Below are 22,488 nucleotides of genomic sequence, written 5' to 3'. Positions count from 1 at the left end.
GGTTTTCTCTCTTGTAAGATTTTGTTGCAGCTGCTTTGATTAAAGGCCACTCGGGGGGGGGGGGGGGGGAGGGGGGGGGGGAGACTGATCTTTATCCACACAGAAAGAAGATGCCTTAACATTTGTTCATCTTTAGTCTTTTCAGCGCAGGCTTTTGTTGCTCTTTTCTTCAGGTGGAGTCTGAATCTAACTGAGACGTCGTTCCCCTGACACTGTCACTACAGTCGGCGTGATTTTGAAAACGCAGCCTGAACTGATAAAAGGTTATTTCTATAATCTGGTTATGTAACAGCGATCGCTCACATACATTACTGGCCAACTAAGTTTACGTGGAAATAACAGCATATCTGTGGATGACACTCCCACGGTTGGTTTTGCGTACAAGAGGAACAGACTGACAGGGAGGAGCTACCGTCACAACAGCATGCAGAGCCCACCAGCTCTGTGGAAGGAAGCGGAAATAAACGTCGAAAACCTTATGCTACTTGCTAGCTTAAGGCTTCTAGGACGGGGTGTAAGCGACACTACACATTTATCGCTGGGTGCCTCTCTAGAGGAAGCAGGGAGAGCATAATTACACGATAGCATTTTGTTTATTACGGGGGCGACATCAAAACGGAATATCGCGAGTGGTAAGTTAGTCTAACGCTTTTTTTCTTTACACAAAAGTTGGGCACTTTGTGCTGTTTTCTCGACGGCTGGTCAAGTTCACTAATGTTAGCTGAGCTAACTGCCTTCAAGCTAGCAACAACAGCTTGCGCTATGAAAAAAAAGAGGTGTTTTCTTCCTTTTCACATTTGCCAACGTGAAGCTAACCACTAGGCCTCGGGTATTTATGACTGTGTTGTTAATTGTTTCTAAACTTGGACGTTTTTTATTATTTTTAAAACGATGTCGCATATTTAGATGCTGGTATTATCAAATGGGGGGAAGTTTGATATTCACTCTGCATCGCAGTTATTGTTGCCCGACCGTTAGCCGGCTTGCTAGCTCTAACGTTCTAGAACAGTGGGCGCAGTCTATTCGCTGGAACGGAATCGATTCGTTAACAGGCGACTATAGACTCCACAAAATGCGCTTTGTTGTTGAAAACGGCTGGGGCGTAATGTTTAAATTGTGATATTTATGTCGACTGAAAACGCCCGCGATCATGTCGTAAACTAGCGAGGCTCCTTGCAGTTCATCTCCCCTCGGACCTCAGCTTCCTCTTTATATTAGTTCAATCTTTACTGGCACAACTGACGTGCCGTGTATGTCGTTCGTCTTCGATTACGTTGGATTGAGCCAACACGTCGAGTTGTTTACATTAGTTTCACTTTGAACAACAAGCTGTGACTCCTCGCGTTGTTTTCGCCTTCAGATCGACCCCCTGTAGCTTTAGTTGGGAGTACGATGTGATCTGTTTTTAAACTGACTTTTTTTTTTAGTCCCCTGAAAGTTTGAGTCTTTATCATCTGGCTGAGTGTCAGCTTTAATGACCTTATTAGGTGGAGACTTGAATTAATGTGAGCTCATCAGAGCTGTGCCATATCGTCTTAGAAAACAACTTAATTGGATAACGTGCCTTCATCTGTTTAACTCAGTAACTTTAAGTTGAGCCACTGTATCACTGTCAGCTCTGCTTAAGTAAAGCTCTGACTTACCTATGGCCGGGCCTGGAGGCTGTAGGTTAAGGAGATCTTTAGAAGTTTTCTATGATAAGTCGGCCATTGGCAATGATGAGAAATGACCTGCTGTTTTTTCGATAGTCATTATTGACAGTTTTTAAAAGGCTTTGATTGTGTTGACATCATCCCATCCAAGACGTTCCTGCTCGGTCTTTGTGGACCATGTTAATGTAATCTTGTGACAGGTGAAGATCTTGTGTCAGTGGGCCTTTTTAAGCGGTCCTCCCCTCTGAAGCTGCTGCACTAAACCTGATTCTGAGTGTGGCGTCATTTCCCTGTCTGCAGGTACTGTACTGTGACCTTTATGTGAGGTCTAAGCCCTGAAGGAACGGGTCAGCGGCCGGAGGAGAGACTTGGAGACAAACTATTGACCACGGAAGCCCTGGATACGTGGTAGCTTTTTTTCTTCCTTTTTTTTTTTTTTTTCTTCCCCCCTCCCCAAAAAAAAACCTCAGTGCTAGAGAAATAACTTTTTCCAACGCGCCACAGGGACCATGGAGGCCATTGCCAAGTACGATTTTAAGGCTACCGCTGACGATGAGCTTAGTTTCAAGCGCGGAGACATCCTCAAGGTAAGTGCCAACTCCCGTCAATGTTGAGACTCGCCTTTGTTACTCACGATTATGAAGTGATCGGGAATGTTTTGTCCTGACGCCGTGTCGGACGGAAACTACAGTGGGCAGAAACTACCATGACTTGGAACAAAACCAAAAATGCCTAAAAGTATAATTAAATATGTTTATATGATGATGAATGCTACTAAAATTAAATTTGTAAGAAAAATTAATAAGTGTAAGCGAAAATGATTGAATAGAATGTGAAATGTATACATTTGTCTGCAGTTATTTAGGTTTGTGTTAATGTTGCTCTTTATTGACTTTGCCCCCCAATTTTTTTTTTGTTTGTTTTATTTGGAAGATATTTAATGTTTTTTCATTATTATTTACCTTTACAGTGTATTGATCCATTTACTCTCTCAGGTTCTTTGCCCCCCCCCCCATATGTTTGATTTGATTTTAGTAATACTATCAATAGATGTATTTTCTTTAGTTTCCTCTTGGCATTTTCTCCCCTTTATTTCCTTTCCTGTATGCATCATTATGGAAATGAGTGGGGCGGTCTTTCTGTGTATAAATGTGGAATTGTGTTGAGTATTATGTAAACGGGTAACGCTGATGTTCTACAGAAGGCACAGCGATGATTAAAGAGGCAGAAGTGCAGAGTTTTCCATGCTGAACTATTTAAAGAGCCCTGTCTGAAACTCCAGGCTGGTCCAGATCCTCCGGCATGATTAGCTTGTCTAAAGCTTTATGCTGTCTTGGACCCTGAAAGGTAGTTTTTATGATGCCCAGATACTGTCCATACTGCAGTTTTCCTGCACAGTGACTCTTTGGATTCAAGCACAACTCTTCTAATCTTTTATGCCTTTTGCTTTTGGGCTTCGTCAGTGTTTTTCTATCCATATTCTGCAGTGCTGACGGCACTCAAACGCCACTCTTTGGCTGTGTCTTTTGGTGTAGTCTTTCTTTCTGTTTTGATGAAAAAAAAAAAAGAGATTTCACCAGACAGCCTAGAAAAGACTTCTTATCTCAGTGGGGGGGGCTAAGCACGGCTTAAGCTAAATTTGCATAGGCGATGAGAAAGTATTGCACCTTTCTTCCCATTTCAACAAATGTCTGTTTCGTTAGAAAAGGGTCGAGCTTGTAAACCGATTGCACAGTTGCGTCCAAGAGTCTCTTTAGAAAAAACGCAGACTTCGTTTCCTCCTAACTTACTCAATGTAGATGAGATTGCGTTTGGTACCTGGGTAGTTCAGACTGAATTTTGCATCGGTAAACATTTGATTACCTGATAATCTTAAAAAAAAACTTTCAACACCCACATCGTGTTTTTCAGTCCCCCCTTGGGTTTTGCTTTTTTTGGGGGGGTGGTGGGGTGGGTTGACTGTTAGGTAACAAACTCTAAACGTTACGACTTTAAACGCACATCGCAGTTATGGTCTGTGCAGGGACTGAATCTGAAAAGGGTTTGCAAAGCCGGCGTTGATGTTCCCTCAAGCGACTCAACTTGTGAGAAACGGGATCGAACACGCTTGTGTCATTCACTGAAACTCAAACAGACTCACATTTGGACCTATGCTACACTTTTTTTTTTTTTAAAACAAAGGTTTTTGGCTGTATTATGCACTTACGTTTCACAGTTTTTCCAAAAAGATACAACTTTGGAGCATCGTGGAGCACTTTGTGGTTTGCCTAGACCCATTTAAGTCTAGTTTAGCATATGCATGCAGGAGGGATTCGAAACCCAGCCACCGAAAACAACTCGAATTTAAAATAAAAAAAAAGCCCATGCTATATTAAGTATTTTTACATTACTGCAGCTAAGACATTTCTCATAGGCACTAAATACAGCTCCATGCAAGAAGGAAAACTTGTCATGACCCTTTATAAGTTTTATGAATTCTGGGGAAAAAGCTTTTTGGTGGGAAGAGTGTTTCAAACTCCAAGTGGTGTTGCAGCTCATTCTCATAGTAAGGTGAAAAGCCACACCACTGTGGCCGTGTGTGTGTGTGTGTGTGTACTCTGTCTCTATTCACTTTGCTCTTTGCACTCAGCCTTTTAGACCAGTTGGATAGGCCACTTATGTAACAGTTGTTAAAACGTCAATGGCACTAAATTCTGACCTCGGCTAAATACATTACATTAATAAAAGTGCGCACTCTTATTTTTAGAGCTGTTCTCATTTACATTAGATGGACATCGTGATTTGCCTGATGCTGGACAACACGTTGCACGCGAGCATCTGGAATAGCTTATTACACATATTAACCTTTTATTTTGGCCCACTGTGGGTCCTCGGCATCTATCATCTGTGCTATCTGCTGATACTAATACTAAACAGCTCTGCTCCCTGGACAAAGGGTCCCTCTCATGAGAGAGCTGCCCTGTGTTAAGGCTTTGCATGTTTGTAGCATCATTAACCCCACACTATTTTCAGTATCATTCAGAGGCGGTTAGCTGTGTCGCCAACTGAAGACCTTATCTCGCTAATATACAATGAAGATCTGTTTGGTTTTACATGTTTTCACTTTGGACCTCAAGCCTTGCTAGTTATTCAGTTGAAAATGTGATAACGCATTATTACTGTGTTATGACACTTTCAGTGTTTACAATGTGTTGATGATTAGGTTTTTCTAGACAGTGTTTTCTGACAAGGCTTTGCTTTTGCTGCGTCCCGGACAGTGAAACGTTGCTATCCACAAATAGGCTTTTCAGGTGACAGTATATCTCCATTAGATGTGCTCTGAGCAAAACTTTAGTGTTTCCCAAACTGCCAGAAAATGCTATCAAAGCTGGTTTAATCCCAACAAGCGAATAAAAGGAATTTTTGAGCTTCATGTGCATTTGGTTTTGCAAAGCTAGTGTGGTTCCGTGCTAAAGTCATCTTGTGGGTTGTGCTGTGTTCAGACGGTCACGAATGGGATCAGCAGGTTAGTTGCAGGCTGCGTTTTTCACTGAAAGTCACAGTGGTGAAGCTTAGATGTTAGACAGCTCTGGCTTAATGCCACAAAGCCTCATAGCTGTTTTCCTCATAGATGATTACGTAAAAGACTTTTTCTATCTGCCGCTGAGGGGATGAAAAGGTTGTTTCAGGGACATGAAATCCTAAGTTAGCCTTTCCAGTCATCATCAAAAATGTCTGCGGTACGTCTTTATTACTTGGCGTACTGCCTGATATACAAAAACCAGGGTTAAGTTAGCTGTTGGATCAGAATTAATATACATGCCATGTAGAAATATCCTTTATTGACAGAATTTGGATTGGTTTGCACACCGTGAACAGACCAGAAACATCTTTCAAGATGAGGAGAGAATATTTTGCTGCTTTGAATTATTTTTATAGATGGATGATTAAAAATCAATCGAATAAGAATACTAAAAAAAAAAATCAAACGCTCAATTGGCAGTGTGGGCGGTGTGATTGAAATCTTTCACGATCTCCCACATTGGTGTGTTGTTTTTGTGGCTTGTCAACAAGTGAACTGGTGATGTGGGCAGGTCACAGAAGTGAACTCCTGGTAGAGAACATGGACAGAAACTCACAGCCAGCAGTTCCACATCCGGGGTGCAGGGCTCCTTCTCAGTAATGTCAAAGATTACACCACCTGTCTTCAAGGAAGCACTGAAATATGCCTTCCTTTGCTGCTACTTCTGTGTCGTCAGCAAGTGTGAAAGGTGGGCAGAGAGGTGTGAAAAGTCATTTACTGTGCCGTGTCCCGGTGAAAGAAGTTATCTAGCCTAGCTAGCATTCCTGCTGCGTCCTGCGTCAGGGCTCAAAGCTTGTGCATTTTATCAGTCTGTGATCTCACATTTCCCGTGACCAACCACGGAAGAAACAGGTTTTTACCTTCCTTCTCCTTTCTCGCCGTTTTGCTCGGGATGTGCATCCTCGACATCTACTCTTCAGTTCATCTGGATTTGGGACGTTCTCGTGGCGTTTTGGACTAACCGTAGCCACTTTCAGTTTAAGAGCGGTTTTGGTATTGCCCTGCAAGCGCAAGCTCTTGGTTTTGCACTTCGGGCGCTGTTATCATTTTATCTGCTCAGTGAGTGGCTGCAGCTCATCATGTCGACTGCATGGCAGCTGGCAGAGATGTGAATGGACGACAAGTGTGTGTGCGGGCGGGGGGGAGCTTTCTCTCTTATTGATCATTTTAGTTTCAATTGGCTTTGTTTCCTATCGAGTTGGTCAGAAAAGTGTAAGTTAAAGCAGTGTAAGCCAAACTTAGATTGTTAAAAAAAATAATAATAAAATGTCACTTTTCAACCTCTCGGTGCCTGTTGACAAACCTTACTGTAGCAACAGAGTTGAGAGCATTTATCTCATGAAATGAGGCCCACGTTGACCAGTGCCACAAAGATATTTTGTTCTCAGATTCAATAGCTGTCGGGCCATCCAGCTGTTGATGATTCACATTTGTTTGACCATCCCACACTCTCCTGTAATTTACAGCCTTGAGTTAAACGCTTACATTTAGTTGTCTTATTTCCTAGTTCTTGAGTAGGGCAGCAGACAGACTTAATGAGAAGTCTAACCCCTCAGTCTTTTCTTTTTTTTTTTAAGACACATGCCGGCTGATTGTGAAGCGGTGTGCTTAGCTTTTGAAAATGCTGCGTCCTTTAACATTTAACACAGTATATGCACTATATCTGGTTACTGTTAAGTCTCTGTGCTTGTACTCTGCACGTTGCATTTACTCCTTATCAGTAAAGGGCAGACAGAGTTGGCGAAAGAACCTTCCTATTTATCTTTACAGGCAGTTTCAAGCTGTTAAAAACACTATTAAAACTCTGCGTCCGAATACAACGACTGATTTGTTGCGGTGTTTATTTGGCCCACGACCAAAAGCATTTGATAGCACTGGAGCATGATCTGGTATGTAAAATATTTTATAGTACGAATGTGTAGCGTGTAACCGCGTGACAAATTTGCATAATGCAGGCTAGTGGAGTTTCACAGTGCGAACACATGTCATGCACAAAAAAAGGGGAAGTTTCCTTTGTTGCACAAGATCCCCCTTTTTTTTTTTTTTTTTTTTTTTTTAATTCAAACACTTTTTCTTATGGTGCTTTTTGTGGTACAGTTTTTAAGTAGGAGGTCTGTGCCAGATGTTTTCACAGGTTATTGCTATGTGTAAGGTTTTTTTGTGTTAAATGGGATGACTGAACTGGTCGAGAGGCAAGGCAGCAAGCAAGTGTAAGCCACAGCCGGCGATGGCCATCGCCCTGAGCGCTGAACGCTTGTTCTCATTTCTTCCTTAAATAAATGAAGATTAACAGCCTTCATAGCTGAGAGAATTAGCTCCCACTAACAGATCTTTGCATGCGGCCCATGCAAGATGTAAGATTCTCAGCACTCTGCTGCTTGAGCGAAACTCTCTGCAAAATAACAGTTTGGTCCTTTTAAAGTCTATTCTGATCATGCTTCTTTGTCAATATATTTCAGCACGTAATGAAAGCTGTATGGCAGAAAATTGCTGTAATTTGAGATCACTCCGGGAACTGAATTGCGTCACCAACAGAACTTAAAGGACTATCAAAACGGTAAATGTTCATAATAAAAGGTTATATATCAGCTAACAAAGAATTAGAAAACTCTTGTTATGTGGAAGTGTGGATCTGTAACAATGTAATACGAGAACCTTTTCCACAGTTTAACAAGAGTACATGCTAACGCACCTTTTGTGTTGATAGCAGGTTGCTACGTTAAAGCTACAGCAGCCCACCTCCGGCTGGCGAACATATAGACCTAAAGCTCCTTCTGTTTACTCTGACTTTGAAAGGTCTCAGCGTCAAACAACGTGTGCCAGAATGCTCCTTTATCGGCTATAAGAGCACAGACGAGCCTTCTTATAAACTCGATACACACCGGAACGTAAAGACTGGGTTGTGTGCTTTTTCAGCTGCAGTTTACATGAGGAAAAAAAAAACAAAAAAACAAACATTAGCCGCAAACATTCATGCCTAACAGCCACAAGGGACTTTTTTTTTTTTTGCTGCTCAATGAACAGAGCAGAGCCTAGATTTGCCTAAAGACTGAAGGGACTTTTCAAATGGTTCCTGTAACTGTTGGAATGACTGAGGATCATTGTAGTCCACAGAACTTTAGTTTTTTCTTTTTTTTTTTTCTTTTCCTCAACTTCTTACCTCAGATTTGGTACAGCATCATCACTGGTCCATAGGACATCACCTGACGTTGATTGGTCAAACACATGACCTAATATCGACTATTGGGTCGTATTTTGAAGTAGTTTACGCCACATCAGGCCTTTTGGAGCCTCCAGTGAAGCTTGGCTTAGTGTGTCGTACAGTTCTCTGGTTTAGGACATTAGTTGTGTCCTTGTTTCTGAGTGTACTTACGGTAATGTCACCGTGTAGCTGCTTTCACATCCTGTTTGATGTGTCTTCCAACCCCCCTGCAGCTTCCTGTATCTCCAAAAAGCAAACTCCAGCAGCTCTGCAAATGAACGCACTACAAAAACAGAATTATCATAAGCTGCTTCCTTTTTTCTTTTTTTTGGGGTTACACTTATAGAATTGGCAGAAAAATGTTTTACCATCTCCAAGAATTCATCTAGTTTAAGACTCTTAAGGTTTTTTTTTTTTTTTTTTAGAGGTTGAATCATTGATGACGACGGAGCTGTAAGCCAGTTATCTCAGCGCTCATCCAATCCTACCGTTGATAAAGTATTATTGAATTGAATCAAATTTTCTGAAATGTGAGCTTTTCCACGGCCACAGAGCCACAGCCTTCCATCATTTCTGCCTCCCTGTAGTTTAACGTGAGCTTCTATGGGGGGGGGCTTATCTTTGATTTGCACAGGAAGACGGTTTATCTTCTAAACTTGCGTCTTAGTGCCATCAGTTTCTGCTTTTAAATGCTGTTCTAAACAGCAGTTGGCGTTGGCGCTCGCTCTTTGTTATCCTGACCAGCGTAGCTGAGCGATTTTGATAAATCCCTTTTGCAAAATGGATTTACAAATGCTGTTTTGAGCCAGATGGTGAGATTAAAACGCTCTCCGGCATCTGGAGATGTTGTTGGGTTTGGTGTACCAAATGTTTCAGAAGCTGCGTTTTTTTTATTTTTTTTTAAAGCATTTTATTTGTGCTGCTGTTTTTATTAAGCACCGTAACAGATGGTGACACGAGCGGCGTCTATTTGAAATAACTGGGCTGCATTTTAAACGCGTGCTTTAGTGCTTAGACACATTGAAATGTATCAGAACCACCTCCCAGTGCTGGGAAAGTTTGATTTCTAAACTGAAGAGTTGGGTAAAACAACATTATTTCTTTCTGCTTGGAACTAAACAACCAGAAAGCATCCGTTTTATGTCAGTGGAAGAAGTTTAAAGTTCAAATATCGTCTTATCTCAGTGATGGAAGAAGGCGTGTTTGCATTCATCTTTTCCTGCCTTGCTCCCATTTCGGTCTTCGTGTGTCTGTGTAATTGAGGCGTCTGCTTAAAGTCAACACTCTGTGTGTATTTGTACCAGCAAGTGCCGACTCCGGCCTAATGGCTGCCCAACTGGGCAAGGTTTAATATGTCAACACTCGCTTTTAAGCTGACGCCTGCACTTTCAAATCGACATTATTTCTGTGAATTGTCTACAGGAACTGTCAGTGTACCGTGTATCGTCTACTTTAGCTGAACCTAGTTTGCCGCTGTCAGCTTAGTTACCGCTGAGTGTCCCATTCGCTCCAGGTACCAATAAAGCAGTGTGCTTCTAGGTGTTTTATGTATTTTTGTTATATAGACTCTTCCTTGTGACACATTTTTGGTCACAAACATGAACAAAGTTGACATTTAGGCTCCATTGACGCAAGGCACACAAGCTGAAGTTGGTCAAATCAGCCATGTGGTAAACTGTGAGAATGACTCGGATCTTATCAACCCTGCACACACAGACCCAAATCCAACTGTTAAAGTGATAACACATACTGAGGTTTCTCTTTTATGTGTCGAAAGTGCCATTATTTTATTTTTTTTTAACACTCGATCCGGCATCTCCAGTGCAATGAGGATGAGGATGAACATTTAGATTAGATTTAGCATCTAATGGTAACAGAAGGAGCTGTGCAGTGTAGGAATGAAGCTAGTTTCTCTTTGAGTGGATTCCCTTCGATGTGGTACCACAGAAACTCTTCTTGCAAACCTGCTCCCACAGATGGAAAGCCGGTGAACTCTTGCAGAATGAAACACAGCTTTACAGTTCTGAAAAAGAAGTGCCCACAGTCTGTTATTTGCCTTTTGATGATCTTTCTCTTTCTTGTCTTTTTCCCTCCATTTCTCTTTCCTTTTGTGTTGCTTTTTCATCCTTTTGCTGCTTGCCTCTCATGGTCTCTCTTCTCTGTGTTCATATCTGGGTTTTTTTTGCTCTTCTCTTGCTCCTGCCGCCTTCCTTTTTTTGCTGCTTATCCCCTGTGAGTGCGTCAGAACTGTAATTAGGTTTCTCTCCTTCTCATCTCCACATCACTCCCTGCTGATGTGCCATAAAGACGCTGACAGCTGTACTTTAACCCAAAGTTACAGTTCTTCCCGTCTGCCTTTTTCTTCGCTCAGCTTTCGTTATTACTCAGCACATGTGTTCAGCGTTTGCGCCTCAATACTCGCCTTTTCTTACGCTGTCGGATCGGTTTACTGCTTTTGTCACAAATCCTAAACGGCTGAATCTGATTTGACAGACAAAGTTCAGCATTCAGAGTAGTTCTGTGCGTCTCCAGAAGTCATATTGCTGTAACTTGGCAGAGCTCAAAGGCACAGTCAGACGTTCAGCCTTCAGTTTATCCCCTCGCTTGGAAGTGTAATGGCTACTTTACAGCCACAAACGTAATGAGGGAGCCTCCCTGCGTGGTAATGACCCCAATCATGATTTTAATAACAACTATATTAGACGTCAAATTACTAGAATCCAATGTAATCTCTGTGTTGGGGTGGCAGTCATTGCCATCCCTGGCTGTTGCCTGTCCTGGTGTAAATCTGTCGCCCTCCTGCTGGGAGCAAAAGAGGTTAGGCACAAGGTTGAGTTTTTTCTTTTAATCCGTCTGTCCATATCCATTATTATAACACCTTCAGGTTATTTAAAGTTGACATCCTAATGCCTCATCCACCTTTTTAAAAACCTAATCCCACATTCACTGCACACTGGCCCAGATAGTGTGCTCTTTAGGGGGGTGAATCATTTTTGTTCCCATTGTAAGATCCGATGACCTCACAATTCAGTTCTCCTCTGCTGCCAGTATGTCATAATACCAAGCCTTAGATTTCCCCCAGGGCATCCGCACACTTAACACTGACATACTCACACTCTTAGATGTGTTTAAGCATCTCTTCGTTCTTGTGCAATCACAGGACTCTGTGCTTTTTCTCAATATTCTCTGCGTTTCTTTGTCGAGCCAAGCCCACTTGATGCGGGGACATGTTTGCTGGATATGTTTGTTAATGCCTAATCAAGCCACAGTCTGTACGCAGACTTTGAACTTTCCCAATGCAGATCTTTTAGTTTTTTCCCCTTCCTTGAGGATGTAAAATTGACAGATTCTTAAGCCCTCCGACATCTCTATTCAAGGCCAGTTATAGTCGAATGGTATTACCATGTTTTCAACCATTTCAACCTTTTTCCTTTTAGGCTCCGTCTTCACATGAACTGAAGGCCAATTTTACATTTCTGCACAACTGGGTTGCTTTTTTCCAGTCACAAAGAACCGCTTCTCTGTCTGGCCTTTTGTAGGCAACAGATCATTAGTTGTTGTGGAAATGTGTCCACGGAACATAATTTGTTCTCTTCGATCGAGGATAATGTTATTTTAACTAGGATAAAGACATTTGAGCTCCTTATGAATCTATGTTTTCTCTGAACTTTGGTTTAGTGGCTGCACTTTAAGGTTGCGTAATAAAATAATATACTGTTGCCACTATTTTTCAGCCGCTTCAGTTGGATGATTAGGTGTGGTTCGTTCTGAGACTCAAAAGGCTTCATGAGGTCCTTTAAAACTATTGTTAGGTTCAACCGGCTTTGGAGTTCGGGGTTCTGATGAAGCTTTGCTTCCTCTGTCTTACTATCAGGCTGACCTCCTTTCACATTCAGATTAACTCTCTCTTAAAGTAATCCTTTATTGCAATCCTGAGAGCACTGTACAGATGTATTTTTTCTCTCTGCTGCAGCTCCCTCTCCACGTCCATCTCTTTGTTTTTGGGACAGCATTGAATAAGTTGCTTCAATGTATGTCTTAAGCGTTAATGTCATTCCGAGCAGGGATGTTAATTTCATCCACATACTTGCTGTCGTACACCCTTTTTTTTTTTAACTCAAGTTGCCAGAAAAGGGAACATTAAGGGCTTGTGCTCTTACTAAATCGGGGCAAAAACAATCGTCTGCTTCCTCCGCTGTAAAAAGCGTTTATTGTCAGCAAACGCAACACTGACTCTGCGTTAGAGGACTGAACAAAAGAAGCAGTTGTGCGATTCCACGTTTTCTTTTGCAAAAAAATGCCGACTGAATGGCTGCACGCTTGGCTTTAATGCGACAGTTATCTGTGTTTACTGTCACACATGAGGTTGTGGGTGGAATTGCTAAATTATTTTTAGAGCATGTGATTAAGAGAGAGATATAGGGGGAGGAGGAAGATGACAGCGGCAGCTGTGGAGGAGATAATCCCTGGACCTCAGCCTCTCAAATAGAGACTCCTACAACTATTGTGGTGCAACCAGATTGAAACAAATGAGAATACAAATCTGGACGGAGGAAGGGAATGCGTGTCATCCACAGAAATGCGGTTTTCTCCTCTCTATGGTTTTAAAAAAGAAAAAGTGCAAACCAAGCAAATATATTATTTCAGTTTTTTGCTTCTATTCATTGCAGCTTTGAAAGCCTTCTCATAAGTCGTATGAGCATTTGAGTTGAAACACATTTTTAATGAGCATTTTCGTTTCTTTTTTAAATATGCGGTGACCGGTGGTGATTCGATTCAATTCAATTTTATTTTATTTATATAGCGCCAGATTACAACAATTGTCATCTCAAGGCACTTAAATAATATAGTCCAATTCAAGCCAATTGGAATTCAATTCATTGTAATCATAATCCAATTAATTCATATAGAGCCAATTCAAAAAATAATATCCTAGCTAAGGAAATCCGCCCATCCGCCTCGACCAGCTGGGGTTTGAGAAGACAAAAAAGAGGGAAAAGAGGGGGGAAAAACACCATAACACCATTCAAAGGATACCTGTTGGAACAGGGAAACATACGTTAATAACCACAATAATGTCACATAAAATCAATTGAGAAAATAAACAGGGGAAAAAGAGAGCAAAGTGAGGAAAGGTGTGACAGATGAGGCCCCCCAGCAGTCTAAGCCTATAGCAGCTTAATTATGGGATGTTTCAGGATTACCTGAGCCATCCCTAACTATAAGCTTTATCAAAAACGAAAGTTTTAAGCCTAATCTTAAAAGTGGAAAGGGTGTCTGCTTCCCGGACATTTACTGGCAGCTTATTCCACAAGAGAGGGGCCTGATAACTGAAGGCTCTACCTCCCATTCTACTTTTAGAAACTCTGGGAACAACAAGTAAACCTGCAGTTTGGGAGCGAAGTGCTCTGTTAGGAAAATACCTTACAATTAAATCTTTAAGATATGATGGAGCTCGGTCATTAAGAGCTTTATATGTGAGAAGAAGAATCTTAAATTCTATTCTGAATTTAACAGGGAGCCAATGAAGAGAAGCTAAAACTGGAGAAACATGATCTCTCCTGTTAGTTCTCATCAGAACTCTAGCTGCAGCATTTTGGATCAGCTGGAGGCTTTTCAGAGAATATGTGGGACAGCCCAATAATAAGGAATTACAGTAGTCCAATGTTGAAGTAACAAATGCATGGAGCAGTTTCTCTGCATCACCCTGAGACAGGATGTTCCTGATTTTAGCAATATTACGAAGGTGAAAGAAGGCAGTCCGAGAAACCAGTTTTATATGTGCGTCAAATGATAAATTCTGGTCAAAAATAACTCCAAGGTTCCTCACTGTAGAACGAGAAGCCAAGGTGCACTGTAACCGTCGTGGCTATTAGAAAGAAGGCAGCTTTAAAGCGCTTTGCACATCTTTTTTGTAAAGTTTCTGAAAAGTGCTCACTTCCCTTATTTACCTCAGCTGGAAGCCTTTGAGCTGAACTGAGGAACTACAGGCCTTACATTACAGACGTATATGAGCTCCTTCCATTACACTTTGCCCTTAAAGCAAACAAACGCATTTTAGTAGACGTTAATGTAACAAATAAAATGTAAAAGTAAAGAATGCCCCTCTTTGATGTCGGCTTACGTTCGGGCTGCGTGATGCCGTGATATTTAAAAAAAAAAAAAAAAAGTGGGCTGGCATAAGGGCTGGAAATATTCCTGAAAGAGCGGGGAGTTGTTTCTTGCATTGGAGAAAACGTAAACTCACCTCTCCAAACTCTGTGTTTTTGTGGCACATCAACCCTCAGCTCTAAATAAAGTCTTCCATCAGACAGACTTCATTTAGGTACGTTTTCTTTTTGCATCACGCACCCGAGGAGTCACATTCGCCATTATACCTGCTGCGTTGTGACTATTGCGCGTGGACACATCAGAGTTCTGAAGCCAAAAGGATGTTTTCTACATCCCTGGTTAACATCTAATAAGTGATCTAGTGGGAAAAGGTTTTTTCCCCCCCAGCAGAGGTCAGCTGAGCTGGGAGGGGTTCATGGCCGCTTCAATGCAGTGGATGTTTGCCAACATGTGGCCTGAGGATGAATCATTGTCTTTCTACCTTTTTTTTTTTTAAAAAAATTTTTTTTTATATATTTTTAAAAAAAATTAACTCTTAAAGTATCAGTTTTGCTTCAGAGCATTTGAAGAACTGCTGTTGCTCATAAACTCATAAAACATTGCACACCACCTCTTTCCTCTCACTCAGGACTGCCTCAGGGATGAGCCTCATTCCTTGGATTAGTTTTACTCCAGCATACATAGATGGAGCAAATCAGTCACTTGCACCATCACATGTTGCTCATGACTGTGCGCTCAGGGCACTGGTCTCAGAACGAGCTCTCCTCTGAGTCAACAACACACGCAGGATTTGATTAAACGGAACGCTTCAATGATGGAATGTGTTTGTTGCTGGCAGAAAGTAAAGAGTGTCGCTTCTTTGAGCGGCGTCTGGTTTTCTGGCACCTAACCTGGTTAAAAGGAAATGGTGAATTGTTTTTCCCTCCATGTGGGGGTTTGGTTTTGTTGTGGCCAAAAGTCATGACATTTTTTTTGCAATCATGTATTTTTGGCATGTTGATACTTCCCTTTAGTCTCCACTTCCTGACAACGGTTTGGCTGACTGGGCATGTCGAGTCTGGGGAGGCAGTTGATGATTTCAGATCAGTTGAGGGCTTTCGGTAAAACAATTTACTGGGTTTCTGCCCCCCCTCCCATCATTTTTAACTCTTCATTTTCCACTGTGTTTGAGTCACAGCTACTCTCTCACTCCCTGGTGTGGGAACTTTTGATGTATATATCTATATATTTTAGTAAAGCAGCAGAATTGAGGAAGTGCTTTTGCAATTAAGCAAATTCACATAAAGCAATTTGCTTGGTTGTGTACGTGTCATCTTTTGCGGTCCTTCATTGGAAGTAACCCACTGAGACATTGAGTTTCCAAAGAACTACACGACGGCAGTCAGGAGGTGTTTGTATCCACATACAGTAAAAGACTAAGACCCTTAGCTTGAGTTTTGAGTCAGACAGCGCCACATTAACCAGAGTGAATGCGCTCTGACAGTTTTCCCTGCCGTCTGTAAATCCACTCTATCACTCTACATTCCCACTCCTGCCTGCTTTTGATTTTGGTCCAAGGCCACTCCCTCGCCCAGTAATGCTGGTCTTATGCAGAGTTAGCAGCTGGGGAAGACCAGGGACAGCTGGCATTCTGCAGGCTCACTGGAGCAAAAGGACCTTAGTCACTCACACTGCACAGAGACCAATTGGACAGCTGTCCTGGGATTGGCAAATGGTAGATTATGGATTTATGGGGAGAGAAAGGGGGAGGAAAATGGTAACCGGTCTGCACTTATGTTGGTCCTTTTATTCTTTGCCAGTGTGCAAGACGCTTTGCAATATGTTTCTCCCTCACCCATTTACACAAACATACATGTGCGCACACGTGGGGGTTTGCAGAGCTCCCGTGCATGGGGGGGGGGGGATTACTGTAAACCACAGCAACATTTTCTTTTCTTCTTATCAGGCTTTATACCCTTGTGTTGGATCAAAGTCAGGCTGACATTATCAACAGGCTTTGGCTGCTTTCTGCAGTGTCACTCAAACAAACGCTGCTATTGCGTATGTTGAATTGGAAATTTGCACATTTCTCATTTTCTTGATCTTATCTTTAGTGTGTGTGTGTGTGTGTGTGCATGCATACAAAAACGGGAAAGTCAATAACAACACACTGTGTGACATGGTATTCATTTTTAATTTGTTACTCCTGGCATCTTTATGTATTTTTGAAGCATGGAGAGCATCTCTCTTCTCACTCACACACACACACACACACACACACACACATTAAACTGTAATCTGTGTTCTACCTGAAAGAGAATTTCACTCACAGATTCTTCTTCTTTTACTGACATGACCCCATTTTTGAAGCACTTGAAATGAGTTTGGTTGCAGTCCCACCTGCTGTTTGGTTTGTAGTTAAGCGATGCTTACCTTACATCTATCAGCGGTACAGTACATGTACCTTGTAATGTCACAGGAAATTGAACCAGTGAAATGTTGTTGTTTTTTCATCTCAGTTTACTGGTTGACTCTCTCTATTGTTGACATTTGTTGTATTTGCAGAGCTGACACACTTGTCTCTTCTCTTCCTGCTCTTTTAGGTATTAAATGAAGAGTGTGATCAGAACTGGTACAAGGCAGAACTAAATGGTAAAGATGGATTCATCCCCAAGAATTACATAGAGATGAAAGCCCATCCGTAAGTATTACATGCATGTTGGTTGTCTTTTCTTTCTGTCCTTTTGAGAAAATGAGTTTGGATTGATGAGTTTTTAGGATGACACTAATCTGCCGCAGTTGAACTATCCATCTTACTCCTGTGAGAGGTGAAGTATGTGACATCCTGGCTCATGTGTGCAAACGGTTTTTTTTTCTTTTCTTTTAGATAACCTCACCAAGACGCTCTGATTGAGACCTTTTCTTATTTCTAGTAGCTGCACGGTTACCACAATAGACGTGATGTCGAAGTCGGCCAATGCGTTCTTCTGTAAAGAAAGAACTCTTGTATCCAGGAGCGCAGCACTACGGTGATAATTTGAGGGTGCACTCGGGTGTTGAGGCCGTCATTGTGGATCTGAGCCATTAAATACCCTGCAGCTCCCGCAGAGACACTTTATGTGGGCCTGGATGCCATTTAAATAGTTTTCCACTGTAGTCAGAAGGCATATTTTTAGCGTGTTTGTGGGTGATTTTTTTTTTATTTATTTATTTTTATTTTGACCTGTGTATGACTTGGATCTTTTGGGACTGTATGTCATCAGCGAGCGGTGGAACAAACTACACCTACTGTGCTTTGCATAACCGCCATTCCAAACAAATGCAGAGACAAGCGAGGAATGCAATCTCGTAGTTAAAAGCAAACCAGTTTCTGGCCCCATCGCTCGCTCGCTCGCTCGCTCGCTCGCTCGTGCATGTGTGGTATCATTTATGTGTTGAACGTCTTTGACTAAATCTTGGCCGGATCTCTTTGGACCCACACTCGGTGCCAGATTAGCTCTCTCTCTTTATTAATGTTCTCAGAACCTCTCACGCTTAATTGAATATTGACCTCACTGCATCACTGCTGTGCTGCAGTCACATTGAACTCTGTAGATTTTTTGGTGTTGTTGGTCCTCTTTTTATGGAAGTCAGATGTTATTGCGGTTTTTTTTTTTTGCTTTTCTGTCACTCGTGCTGGCGTTACAGTAACACTCCAGTGTTTTCCTGTGTCTTGTCATGGATGTGGACAATCAAAGCTCAGCTTTCGAGCCAAACATCTGAACCACTTAGTTTTTAAAGGTCCAGCGTTTAACGCTTTTAGTTTATATTTCATTTGCAAGTGATCCGACACCACAAGAGCAGTTTTACCCTCTGATTATTAATAATTGATTCACTTTCTTGTGAACCTGTTCATATAAAAGCGAGGTTTTGCAGAGGGACTGATGGCTTCCTGTTCATTTTGAACACGCTCTAATTAAGATGATCCTGTATCATTTTTATAATGAAATGGCTTGCAGGGTAAATCACCCCCAGCCTAGATCCCAGATGTATTTTGTATTTTGATGATGTTTTCTTGTAGCAGTGGTTCTTTGGAAGCCTGAATGAATGGAAAAAGTTGGACTCATTGTGTTACTCTCTGTGCTTCCAAAGCACCAGGCCACCCACACGTTCCTAGTTTGGACCGTTCACATAGTTTGGTTCTGCTCCAAATCTGTCATTTTTGTTTGTACACAGATCTTTGCCGCTGTCCAACAATAACTGTGTTGTGACTGACGCTTATGTTTGCGTAACAAGTTTAAGGAGAGTTGGAAACCAGCACACAGACTTTAGACATAACGGTGAGCGAGTGTGTCGCTGATAGCAATGGCCGTTGTTCTCTGGTTACCTCGGCTTCATTAATTGCTCTGCTATCACGTCTATCAAACAGGGAAAGAGACTTGCTGTCCTGCCAAGCACTGATACAAAGTGTATTTTGAGTCGGCCGTTTCATTATTGATTTCCACCTGTGTTTAAAGGAGCCAAGATGCCATCTTTTGGCTTACTGTACTTTTTAATTATTTACTCAAGTAAAAGCTTTCACTTGCTTTCTTTCTCACTCGTTTCCTCCATCAGGAGGTTTGTCACAGTGGTATAGTTTTGGTGACTAAAGGAAAAAAATCAAAAAGGATGCCTCTTTGGATAACTGCAAACGTTCCCACCTTCAGCCTCTGTTACTTTTACTGCTAGTTAATGGATCTTTAGAAAAGTAGATGTTTCTCTTTGTAAATATGGGGACATTATATTTTCCTTTAGACAGCATTTTGAGTCTGTAGTCAGCACTGTTGTCTGCTCATTTCACACCTGTTGGCCGACAGGATATGAGAGGGTCGTCAGAAGTTTATATGCACATATTTTGGCCCCTCCAGTTTCCTCCTGCAGACCTTAGACTGTTAGTAAAGCTGAAGTCATGTGTCAAGTGAACTTTTTGTGGTTAACCAAAGTCAAACGGGCCTCACACTTTACCTTTCTCACGTCTCTCCTTCTGCAGGTGGTTCTTTGGCAAGATTCCTCGTGCCAAAGCAGAGGAGATGCTAAACAAACAGAGGCACGATGGAGCTTTCCTCATCAGAGAGAGCGAGAGTGCACCTGGGGACTTCTCCCTCTCCGTGAAGTACGTAGTGCCACTCGAGCGTTGCACGTGGGGGGAAAACATGAGTCACACAGTTTCCTACAAATACAGTTAATATCATCTTTATATCAGCGTACAGTTTCCTCAGAGTACAGTGATCGGGTCATAAGGTTCCATACTTGGCATGACTGAGTCATCATCTAACCCGTTTCCTTTTTCTGTTGGAGTTGCAGTGATGTCCCTTCTGTGATCTGTGTTTTCCAGTTTTTCATAAATCAGCCTTTAGGTCCTTAGTTTGTTTTTTGTTTTTTTTCCAGACACACAGAGGGTTACACAGATTTCCTCTTATCTATCTTTGTTCTCTCATTTGGTAAAGACTGCTGGGAACATGTAAAGTCGATGAGACGATACGGATCTTAATTACTGTCTGGACTGTTCGAAAAAGTCAGCCTGTCGCTACTGATTCATTTGACTAATACTAGGCTCTCAGAGACACACCTTTTGGATAATTGAGGTTTGTGTCGGTTTCACTGCATCCATTTGAATATGTGCACTGCCCTCAAAACAGCTATGTACTCCAGACACCTCTGTAGGAAACTGCACCCTTAAAGTTCAGGTTTGCTGAAGGTCTCCTGCTCATAGTTTTTCCATCTCTGCACTCTGCTTCAGGTTCGGAAATGATGTCCAGCACTTCAAGGTCCTTCGTGATGGGGCTGGAAAGTATTTCCTATGGGTGGTGAAGTTTAACTCCCTCAACGAGTTGGTGGACTATCACCGCACCACCTCAGTCTCCCGTAATCAGCAAATCTTTCTGCGAGACATAGAGCAGGTCCCCCAGGTAAGACATCCCATTCTGGGTTTGTGGCAGTTCTTAGCAGGGTGAGAACCATACAGACAGAAATGCCAGGTGAGAAAGGGTCCATTCATAAAGTGAAGATTATGAATAAAGACATTAATATACATATATAGAGTATTTACCTGAAGTGTACCATAATTGCATCATATTTAACATGTAGGTTCAGCCCTGAGAGAGGTTTCCTCAGAACTGTGCACTGCACGCATCACAAGCCACAGAAATGAGCAGCAAGCTGCAGTTTGTGGGCAAATGAAAGTCCAGCTCGCTGCATTCTTCCTTGGTCAGCTAACGCGGTGTTGTTTATCACCCGAGCTGAAACTATTACCAATAAAAAGCATCAATCTTAACGCCTGAGTCAGCGTTATGAACTTGGCTTGGTTCTCAGCGATTGTCTCCTCTGGATATTTTTCTAAAGAATGTTGAGAGAGAACGACGGAGGCAGTTCACTTCAAATCGAGTCGAGTTTCAGCTCGCTTATTCTACTGATATCCTCGAGACTTAAACTCCCGTGCGTGCGATTGTTACCTTTTTACCAACAAGACACCCGCGACGCTGTTGGAAGTGACTGCGCCGGTATTAAAGCCGCAGCTAAAGCTGGAACTGTCTGGGCTTTGCTTAACGGCTTGCAGACCGGCTTATTCGTGCATTTTACGGAAGCTACTCAAACCTTCGCCGATTTATTATCAACTCTGCATTTCACGCCCGAGTGTCGAGATGCATAGACAATATGAGGGCAGAAGAAAGAGAGTGAAGTGGTGCTAGCTGTGGTAAACTGCAGACTGCATGGCTGAGGGACAGCAGCAGGGGAAGGCAGAGAGGAAACCAAAGCCACTCAGAAATGACAGCAAGAGTAGATGTTGCAGGTAAGATGGAGGGAGCGTGTGTGTGTGTGTGTGTGTGCGTGCGACTTAGCAGTATGCAGCACAGCCTTTTTTTTTCAATGTGCTGTAGGTTAAGTTTGTCTTTAGTTGAATCTCTACAGTTTAGTTTAATACATATCTGCATTTTTTAAAACCATGACATCAACATGTTCATTATAATGATGGAAATAATCATTTATCCCAGTGTCAGACTCTGGTTTTAGCTCCTGGAAAACATGAAAATAAGCCAGTGTTTTCCCCTAATAGGCTGCTTAATGCCATAATATATCTTACAGGATATTAGTGTGGTTAATTCTTTTTTTTTTTTCTGAATTTGCACCTTTTTTTTCACCAGTCTGTCTTACAACCTCTCCATCTTTTGATTCCTCAGCATCCCACATATGTGCAAGCGCTCTTTGACTTTGACCCCCAAGAGGAAGGAGAGCTGGGTTTCAGACGCGGCGACTTCATCCAAGTCCTGGACAACTCTGACCCCAACTGGTGGAAAGGAGGCTGCCACGGCCAAACGGGCATGTTCCCTCGCAACTACGTCACGCCTGTTAATCGGAACATGTGAAACAGTCTGACCATTTAAACAACAAGCGCAGCAGCAACCACCATCACCACCACCATTATCATCATTGTTCTTGATCTCATCACCACCCCTCCCCCTCCAACCCCCTCACCCACCCCCTCCTATCCAACCCTCACCTCTCTTGGCCATCCCGCAAACACAGGAAGAACAGGAAGAGCGCAAACAACTGAAAGAGAGAGAAAACAGGAGTAGTGCTGTCATAGGCGTCGCTGTGTGGGTGGCAGCTGAGCAAAATCAACTTTTATGCGTGCTGAGACTGTTCATCTCCCTACTGAACGCCTCAGTGAGGACTGAACTGTCTTTGAGGGAAATCTAAATGCGGAGAAACTAAAGCGTAGCGCACCGACCGTGAAGATAACCAAATGATTTCTACCGCTCCCACAGCTGCTTCTGTCTTCTCAACTTCTTTAACATTCAGCCTTTTCTTTTTTTTATTTCTCCTTTTCTTTTCTGCATGTTGTTTTTTTTTTTTAATAACTTTAACGAATTGCCTATCGATAAACCCTAACTCTGTTTTAAAGGAAAAACCACCGGAGGAAAAAAAAAAAAGAAGAAAAACGCAAAAAAGAAGAAATGGTTTTA

The 22,488-nt window shown here is 42.1% G+C and overlaps 1 protein-coding gene across 1 annotated transcript; it reads left to right on the top strand.

Moving 5' to 3' along the window:
* The first annotated feature begins 277 nt into the window (after positions 1 to 277).
* grb2b (growth factor receptor-bound protein 2b) lies at positions 278 to 22,480 on the top strand. Its single transcript, XM_072368651.1, has 7 exons — positions 278 to 632; positions 1,953 to 2,060; positions 2,157 to 2,239; positions 17,110 to 17,207; positions 19,515 to 19,637; positions 20,265 to 20,433; positions 21,703 to 22,480. The coding sequence occupies exons 3-7, from the start codon at positions 2,162 to 2,164 to the stop codon at positions 21,886 to 21,888; spliced, it is 654 nt and encodes a 217-aa protein (XP_072224752.1). The 5' UTR covers positions 278 to 632; positions 1,953 to 2,060; positions 2,157 to 2,161; the 3' UTR covers positions 21,889 to 22,480.
* The last annotated feature ends 8 nt before the right edge of the window (positions 22,481 to 22,488 follow it).

The sequence above is a fragment of the Leuresthes tenuis genome, unplaced genomic scaffold, assembly GCF_036924035.1.
Source record: "Leuresthes tenuis unplaced genomic scaffold, fLeuTen1.0.hap1 SCAF_17, whole genome shotgun sequence".
Taxonomy (NCBI): domain Eukaryota; kingdom Metazoa; phylum Chordata; class Actinopteri; order Atheriniformes; family Atherinopsidae; genus Leuresthes; species Leuresthes tenuis.
The sequence above is the reverse complement of the archived record's forward strand: the minus strand, read 5'-3'. Positions and strand labels throughout refer to the sequence as shown.

Bases quoted from the DNA above. Each gene is read 5' to 3' on its own strand.
- grb2b (XM_072368651.1), top strand. From the start codon at position 2,162: ATGGAGGCCATTGCCAAGTACGATTTTAAGGCTACCGCTGACGATGAG. The intron at 2,240-17,109 runs GTAAGTGCCAAC...CTGCTCTTTTAG, and splicing joins AGCGCGGAGACATCCTCAAG to GTATTAAATGAAGAGTGTGA. The intron at 20,434-21,702 runs GTAAGACATCCC...TTGATTCCTCAG, and splicing joins ACATAGAGCAGGTCCCCCAG to CATCCCACATATGTGCAAGC.